The 9448-nt window shown below is 39.5% G+C and overlaps 1 protein-coding gene across 4 annotated transcripts in view; it reads right to left on the bottom strand.

The window, feature by feature from the left end:
* Nucleotides 1-4670: 4670 nt before the first annotated feature.
* CBLL1_2 (Cbl proto-oncoprotein, E3 ubiquitin protein ligase-like 1) overlaps nucleotides 4671-9448 on the bottom strand; it is an 87544-nt gene continuing 82766 nt past the window's right edge. For 2 of the 4 annotated variants that reach the window (XM_051213977.1, XM_051213978.1), the window contains exons 4-6: nucleotides 9377-9438; nucleotides 7863-8853; nucleotides 4671-6404 (exon numbers count right to left, since the gene is read on the bottom strand). In XM_051213977.1, the coding sequence (XP_051069998.1) occupies nucleotides 6219-6404; nucleotides 7863-8853; nucleotides 9377-9438 (1239 nt within the window). In that variant the 3' untranslated portion in view covers nucleotides 4671-6218. Of the gene's footprint in view, nucleotides 9439-9448 lie in introns of all 4 variants that reach the window. The other 2 variants (XM_051213975.1, XM_051213974.1) reach the window with 2 other exon arrangements.

Below are 9448 nucleotides of genomic sequence, written 5' to 3'. Positions count from 1 at the left end.
TACTGGCTGGAACAACCGTTCCTCAAGGTCCTACCATGCCAGGCAGGTCGACTGGTGAACGGTAAGACTAAAAGCAGCAACTCAAGGTCTGAGGGCGAAGTCGTACTGCTGACTGTAGAGGCGTGTGACAGCAGTAAGGTGTTTCCCTCGAACAACCAGCATCTGCAGCGATGCTGCCTTCCCACAAGGAGGGGTGGGGTTAGAAAAGGTCAACCCTAAAAATGCACACCTCACCTCACCTCAGGGATTTCCGTGAAGAACGGAGCTAACACGTCAAAAACCTCCCACAAAAAGGCCACGCGCGACCGGCCTCAAGCAGTTGTCCCTTGAGCACTGCGGTCACACTCTCAGGTCACTGAGACCGCCTCTAATCCAATTTCCTTTTCAGGTACCTCCAGAAGAACTCTTCCTCGGTGTGGGCAACCGGGAAGTGATAACCGCCCTCATACCTCTAAAAGCACCCAAGACCACTGTATTCATAATCAACCCTCCTCTTCAATTCCTATTATTCCTCCTACATCGACTTTCAACTATAAACTTCCTCTTTTGGCTTCCTCCTCAAGTGTCACCATAGCCAACGATTCTAGTGCTCAAAACTCTGTCCCAGGTCTACTAAAACCTCGCTCCAAACTACACATTGGAGCCTTCAAAGTACGCACCCTATGTCAGATCGGTCAGCAGGCTTCCTTGGCTAAAACCCTAGAGTCTCTTTCCATTGATGTATGCTGTGTCTCCGAGACACGCATACAGGATTCCAGTGTGGTCATTCACTTGACCTCACCTCGGCAAAACGGAGAGCCAACGAGATACACCCTCCGTGTATCTGGTGACCCGATGGCCAGTTCTCGTGGACTGGCAGGTGTAGGCATAGCACTAAGCATGAGGGCGGAACAAGCACTGCTAGAGTGGATCCCCGTCAATAGTCGTCTATGTGCTGTTCGGCTAAACGGCTCCGTAAGAACTCGGAAGGATAGGGATACACGTCGTTGCCTTTTCGTCGTTTCTGCTTACGCTCCCACTGACTGCAGCTCAGATGATGTGAAAGATGAATTTTACAGAAAGCTGTCCGAACTTCTTCAGAAAGCTAAACGCTCAGACATAGTACTCGTAGGGGGTGACTTTAATGCTCAGATAGGTAGTTTAAACCAAACAGAAAGGCATTTAGGTGGATATTTTAGCATTCCGGCACAGTGAACAGATAATGGTGACCGTCTGCTGCAACTGTGCTCAGACAATCGTTTATTTTTAGCAAACACAAATTTTAAGCATAAGGAGGGACATCGTCTAACATGGCGACCCCCTACACCAAACCAACGATGGACTCAAATAGACCATATTGCCATCAGTCATACTTGGAGAGGGTCGGTTGAAGATTGTCGCTCATTCTGGAGTACCTGCTTGGACTCCGACCACGCCCTAATACGGGCACGCATCTGCTTGCGCCTCACTGGACGCAAAAAGCCACATTAAAAAGACCCATTAGAACTGAGTTGAGTAACGAGAAAACCAAAAATAGGTTCCAAGAACAACTGAGTTCACAATTAGGTAGTTCTGAAGACGAGGCTGACCCAGATGTTGCTTGGAAAGACATACAAGCAGCTGTGGAATCAGCGGTGACATCTATTAGCGACTTAAACCACAGGGTTACGAAGAACCAGTGGATTTCTTCAAAGTCTATCACACTGATGGATTCTCGCAAACTCGTCCCATCAGGTTCCGAACATGATGAAGAGCGACAACAAATCAGATCTAGGTTAAGAAAAAGTCTAAGAAACGACCGTGAGCAGTGGTGGGCAATGAAAGCAAAAGAGATGGAAAAGGCGGCGACTATAGGGAACACAAGACAGCTTTACAGACTAATAAGAGAAACTGGAATTAATAAGTCAAGTGTAAGTGAGATTATATCGGAAAAAGACGATACTCCAATCTGCTCTCAGTCCAGACGTTTAGAACGATGGGCGGAACATTTCAGAGAACAGTTCAACTGGCCTTCAGCTACTCTACAACTACCCTCCATTCCCAGACAGCGTGAATGGAACATTGAAGCAGGTCCCCCAACTCTCGCTGAAGTTCAAAAGGCCATAGTTAATCTGAAACGAAGAAGGGCAGCTGGTCCAGATGGACTGGCTCCAGAGGTCTTTAAGGATGGTGGTCCAATTTTAGCGATTAGGTTGACTAATATTTTAGCTAAGATCTGGGAGTTAGACGTTATCCCATCTAACTGGTCGCAATCACTTATCGTCCCAATATATAAGAAAGGGTCAAAATCATCCTGTGACAACCACAGAGAGATTAGTTTAACTAATATAATATCTAAAATACTAGCCTCGATAATTATCAGACGCCTAACTAAGACTCGTGAACTGCAAACACGAGACAATAAAGCTGGCTTCAGATCTGGTCGTGGTTGCATCGACCACATATTCACCATTCGTCAGATTCTAGAACACAGGCATACTTATCGGCGTCCGACAATGGTGGTCTTTCTTGACTTAAAAGCAGCATTTGACTCTGTAGACCGCGAGATTCTGTGGCAGTGTCTGTCATTGAAATGCGTACCTCAGAAGTACATAAACCTTGTAAAGGCTCTTTACTCGAACACTACTAGTCGAGTCAGAGCTTATGGCGAACTGTCATCTACTTTTGCAACCTCAAGTGGTGTCCGTCAAGGCTGTCCACTTTCCCCATTTTTGTTTAACTTCATCATAGATCTACTGATGGAAATAACTTTCTCGTCGACTGAGTTCTCGGGTATTGATCTCCTACCAGGAGGTCCACTTATCGACTTAGAATACGCAGATGATATAGTCCTGTTTGGTGAAGAGGCTGACAAAATGCAGAGTCTTCTGGTAGCATTGAGCAACAATGCCAGAATGTTTGGAATGCGCTTCTCTCCCTCTAAATGTAAGTTGTTGCTTTAGGACTAGTCTGCGTTAACACCTGAACTAAGGATAGGGAGTGAAGTACTCGAACGCGTTGACAACTTCACTTATCTTGGAAGTCTGATCAGCCCTAATGGGTTGGTGTCTGACGAAATCTCAGCACGGATTCGAAAAGCTCGTTTGGCTTTTGCCAACTTGCGTCACCTGTGGCGAAGGCGAGATATCCGTTCATCAATAAAAGGACGAGTATACTGCGCGGCAGTCCGTTCTGTTTTACTTTACGGCAGCGAAACATGGCCATTAAGAGTAGAAGACACTCGTAAGTTACTAGTATTTGACCACAGATGCCTTAGAAATATTGCTGGCGTCTGCTGGGATCACCGGGTAAGTAATAGTGAGGTTAGACGCAGGGTATTAGGGAATGATGGTAAATCAATTGATGAGGTTATGAATCTTCATCGACTGAGATGGTTGGGCCACGTGTTACGTATGCCTGAATACCGATTACCACGACGTGCAATGCTATCCGGTATTGGAGATGGTTGAAAGAAAGTTAGGGGCGGCCAAACCAAAACGTGGCATCAGTGCTTGAAGTCACTAACTTCTAGTCTGAGCCATATTGGTAGATGCAGACTACTTGGTTGGGGTCCGCGTGACTACCGTAACCAATGGTTGGAGACTCTTGGTGACATGGCTCAGAATTGATTACAATGGCGTCGGTGTATACACTCCCTGTCTTCCCTTAAACTAAGAGATTAAAATCGCTTCATACCTTTCTTTCGACGAACCAATTTTTTCTTCTTGTACTATATCTCTATATGCAATCTTTCTCTTATATATTACCACCTTTGACCTAACCACTGCTATGAATCCGGTGTTCATCTTGTTGTGCTGATGCGGTATGGCAACCTGGACCGATGCACATATATGCCTGGTCCTACGTTGTAGCTGACTGACTGACTGACCGTTGAATGCCAGCCGGTTCAATGGTCTAATGATTAAGCACTCGCGCGCGAGATGTCGTCCCAGAGAATCATTTACTATTAAGCTTAAAATTCATTTATACTAATTTGTTATTCAAAATTACCTTTTGTTTAAATGTAATCTTTTCATGTATACAGAATTTTCACTATCACTCTTAATTAACTGGAGAAATCATCATCAGAACAATAATAACTATGAAGCATAAGATCCTGTGAGAAAACTGTAACAATTGATTATTTATAATAAAACAGTCTCTGTTTCACAATTGATTGATCACTGGGTGGTGATCAATGTCATGCTTGTCTAGTTCTTATTAGTGCAGAACGAATGCTATCGATCATGTTGCAATGTGGTCACCAATCTAGGTGACTCGACACTGCGGGCACAATCAATTGTGATTACATTTCAGTCCTACAGCAGGTTAGTCACGGCTCGGATAGCTCAGTGGTAACGTCTCTGACTGTGAATCTGGGTGACACGAGATCGAGTCCGCCAGGGAGTACCAGTCCCCTCAAGATTACAGGTACACCTTGCTGACGAGTGCCAAGTAGCACGAAACAAGGCTCCAGGGTTTCTTGTTGACTACCTCCAATCACCATCTAAATCACAGTCTCAGTTTGTCATATAACCTAAAGATAAGAGGTATCAGTAATCAACTTATTGAGATATTAAATTCTATCAATAGGCTTGTCTAATCATCTATTACATAATCAATAGAAATACAGAAAAGAAACAGATCGAATCAATCAATAATTAATAACCAATAAAAAGATGAAAGATCAAATTAAATGAAAATGATAGTTACGATTGATTAAGGAAGTTTGGTTTAAACATATTAAGTGCATGTACTCACAGGAATTCTCAAGGACAAGATTTTAAACAAGTTAAATTACTAAATGATGCCATTTATGTACTTAGTCAAGGTATTAGACTATATACCCTTATCTAGTCCAAAAGGATAGATCTATATTGGTGCGATTTCCCTATAGAATCTTAAATAGTCAGAAAAGTGCTAAGATTATTTTTTTAACCAGCACACGCCTCGGAAACTTCCCGAGCACTGATGGATTATGTATTATACTCTGACTGGATGATTACTTACACTGTTAGGAAATTAGGTATGCTTCCAGGAATTTCTAGATACCAAGGGTTACAGATAAACCAATGAATACTGTTGTTTTCTGTAGATTGACAAGCCCTGGAGTAAAGCTTCTTTCCTCAATTATAGTGACTAAAGGTTTCCCTCTTAGATACACTGGTTGATATTTGCTTGAAATCGATGGTAATCGCAAGCAAAGATTGCTTTCACTTAGTTTGGGGCTTGATATAATTCCTTACTTATAAGTCCCGAAATTTTAATTGCATCATATAAGCTTAAATTGTCTCTACCTTTGTTATTTATTCCTGACCTAACGAGATCCGTACCAATTTATATTAACGTACATTGTGTCCAACATTGTTATTTATAAAACTGGAGAACACTAAATTTATTTCATACTACATAAGCAATTATTATTGTAAAGAGCTTTGAACTGAAACCGTTTCAAACGAAGCGTATGTGAATTACACCACTGTATTGTGTTTCTAACATGAATAAAAGCTAGCAGTACATACCGAAATGACAATGATGTCAAATCTAGGACTCATCAGTTTAACATACCTGAATCCCAGTATTGATTATTCCATTATAACTACTTCAGAGTAGTATGTATTTCATGGTTTTCTTTATGAAAAGAGTGATCCTAATTCTTTAAATTCCCAGGTACTTTTACAGCTGGTGATAAATAGTAGTCTACTTGAATTCACATAGCCACTTTGCTTTTAACCAAAGATCTCGGGTTCGAACCCCACTCAACTTAATTCAGTTTCTGTAACTTGAAGCCAAGTACGTAAACTGTATTCAAATTAACGACGAAAAGATAAGTACAAGTCAAATGGACTAACATCTCCGTGTAACATATTACTTTTTTATTGGGATTTGACTAGACAAATCCAATTACAACTTCATAACACAAATGTAGTGACATTGTTTTCTCCCTCCTAAGACTAGACAGGTTGAATTAGTCGTCCCATACCTCCTTACTTGTAAACACTAAGCAAATCCTGAACAAACAGAAATATAGTCATCTAGGGTATACTTCCATATGGCACAAGAATCTATTAAGACAAATGCACTAGCCAATAGTTCATAAAACCTTGATGGGAAACAATAATTGTGATAAAAATCTTGACTACTCACAGTAGTTTGTCTTATATTACACAAAAAATACTGAAAATTGTGTTACAAAGTTACATTGAGATAATAAAAAAATTTTATTAATGTAACAGTCAAATGTATACAAGCACATTTCCTTATTGAAATGGTAAACATCTTGAGTTAAAGTTATTCTGATTATTATTACTATTATTTGCATTATTATTATTATTGTTACTGTTATTCAATACATTCGATACACCAGTAGCCAATGGATTCCAATTGGGGTTAGTAGCTCGAAGTGCATTTGTAATTAATGATGAGGCATTCAATGGATTAGGTGGCTAGGAAAAGTATTTAGAAAATATATATCAGGAGATACATGAATTACATGAAATGTTAACCATATAAATTCGAAAGTCTAGGCAAATGAATAAAGATAAAGTTACGGATAGTGTCATGATCATTAATAATGGTCAAACTAAAAAAAACTGAACAAATGTTCCATCCTTGTTTACTGCTTCTGACCGACGTACACCTATGGTCTTATCATAGTGGGCAGAGCTGATGATTAGTAGATCTAAAATAAGCCATAACTCATTTATATTACAAAGTAAGGGAATTTATTGCTTCATATTTTTCAATTCTGTCAGCACGTAGTTGATGTGATCATTATCCAATGTTATGCGAGAATTACTGCTTTAATTTCAATTGAGTTGGCTTTATAAGTTTACCAAGAACTTGCGTTTGGATCACACTTTAGTTACTTGAGGGCTGGTCAAAGTAGGCGGAACAGTGTTCAAAATTTTAATCTACTAGGTGAGAACTAAATACTTTTTAATCATCAATAAGCAGATATCAATGACATTCGATCTAATATTCAATACCTTTTCATTGAATAATGTAACCCTTTTCTTTGATGATCTACAAGTAACCCTAACCTTATACACTACAGTCTATTTATGTAAAATTTATAGTTTATAAACTGTCTCAGCTGATCCTTTACCCAGTTTTCTTAACTAACAAATTTAACTCCCTTGAAAATAATTCCCTGTTGACAATAACAATACAACAGCACTCCTGACGGTAAAAATCCTTCCGTGTTACTGAAACTGTGTGGAGAAAGAAAATTAATTGGTCGTATTTATCTTAAAAAAGAACAATTGTTATATATGCTACTTATGACCAACAACTTATGTCGATGGAATTTCACAGCTTCATCAACTAACCGATAATCAATATTCACTATCTAGCCTATCGCTTCAACATTACACCATAGCCAAACAATGCTTCGAAAATATATCTGCTATTTAAATACTAACACTACACAAATATCTTCAGTTTTCAAAGGCTGAATTTCATTAAGACTAGATAAGAGCGAAGTTTCAGGTTCAACTATGATTAAGGTCAAATGCGTAAAAACATCCTGGGCTTAAAAGAAACACCTTCCCTGTCATTTTCAATGTTATTTTTACGCCCAACCCTAGTTTATTATGAAAATTACCACTAAATATAATGAAGACAATGGCTCAGTGGATTGTATGTAGACTGGTTGAAATGTAGGTCGTATTTTAGTGGCTAAGTGTTAGCCATGAAACCTGTAGGTCCTGTTTATCATCCCTGGTGATATCGTGAGTCCGTGCTGCCAAGGAGGCGAATACTAGGACGAAATAGTTGGTTCGCTAATTTTCAATACGACTCTAAATGAGTTCAATCTCATATGAATTCAACCGACAAACAACGATATCGGTCAAAATAAGTGATTAGTAAAATGAACGAATAAAATATTTATATATAATTACCTGCATTTGATTACTAGTCAAAGATTGTTGAATCGTTGCTCCAGATAGATTATTTGTACCACCAACTACTGTCATTCCAGCAGATTTCGACTGGACAGCTGCTGCTGCTGACATCGCCGCTGAGACAACAGCAGCTAAAGCAGCAACAGCTGAAGCACCACTAAAGTTCTGATTATGCTGTGTAGACGACGATGACGGAATGGAAAGTGAATTAGCAAGAAATGCAGACGGTGGTGGTGCTTGTTGTAGTGGTCCTGGTGGTGGCGCACGAATATTCGGTGCCCCGATAGATGGTGGAGGTGGAAGTGTAGGCGGAGGACAGTTTGTGAACTGCTGAAGTTGAGGAAAATTATTAGTAACAGTGTTATTACTGTTATTATTATTGTTAGTAGTAGTACTACAACTACTATTCAGGTTGTTTAGTCTAAGCGGTCGAGGTATCCCCATAGGAAGTCGATTTGAAAAAATTGTTGAGGATGAAGTCTGTGCAGGCGGTAATGGTAAAAGACCACTGTTTTTCTGATTATTAATATAAATATTCGGTTGAGTTGTTCCACAAGTTGGTGGAATCATCGTATTCATAACTAACCTTGGTGATGGACCTAACAAAGACATTGGAGGAGGCGCACCAGTCGTTGTCTTATCTATGGATAAAGGTGTAGTCACTTGATTAGCATTTGTTGTTATAGTTTTTACAACGCCGGAAAGTAGAGACGCCTCTTCCGTAAAATTGACTTGGTTTGGCAAAGGTGTAATTATTTCTGAATGTGCGACAATATCGTTTTTAGTTATCATCGTACTATTTACATTATTACTACTGCTATTATTAGCGACTGAAGTAATTACAGTTGACCCAGTACGATGTCGATGGTCAATATGGGCTTGAAGATCACGATGACTGAGATAAGTACGCCGGCAACCATCACTTTCAAAGCACATGAATATTCCTCCGACTAAACATCGTTCCACAGTTTGTATAGACTTTTGACATCTAATGAGAGAAATATACACATTAAATTACTAAGAATGCACTGTATAGATAAATAGAAATAACTAGATTAATTACTCATTGAATAGTTATCATTGTGACCGATCAATGGAGTATATAAACCATGTGAAAGCTTTCTACTTAAACACTACTGGTAAGATTAGTTAAGAGATTTTGCGGTGCCGTGATCTCTATCCGATTTGACCGTGCGAAAATGCTGTGAGCATAAATCTTCTATTTAACTCCGTATATTACCTCAGCCAACATTCTGTGTGACAGCGGTAATACGAATGGGAGAACAGTCGCATACTAAAACACTCGGCCTCTGATTAGGCCCTTAAGTAGTACCCCAGCTAACATATAAATATGATATTGTATAATTATGAGGAAAATGATCTACCTGCTCTGCTCCATAAATAGCCAAAACAATATCTGAAAGCCTGTGTTTACTTACACTTGTTAGTCAAAAGAATTAAAAAAACTACCGACGTATGTGAAGGACAGACATAAGCACAAATCAACTCACCTATTACATTTCTTCATAAGATTCATAGCACATGTATAACACAATACATGCTTACAAGGTAGCTATTTTGGA

This window comes from Schistosoma haematobium, chromosome 3 (assembly GCF_000699445.3).
Source record: "Schistosoma haematobium chromosome 3, whole genome shotgun sequence".
NCBI lineage: Eukaryota > Metazoa > Platyhelminthes > Trematoda > Strigeidida > Schistosomatidae > Schistosoma > Schistosoma haematobium.
Note: the sequence above shows the minus strand (reverse complement) of the source record. Positions and strands in the feature narration are given on the sequence as shown.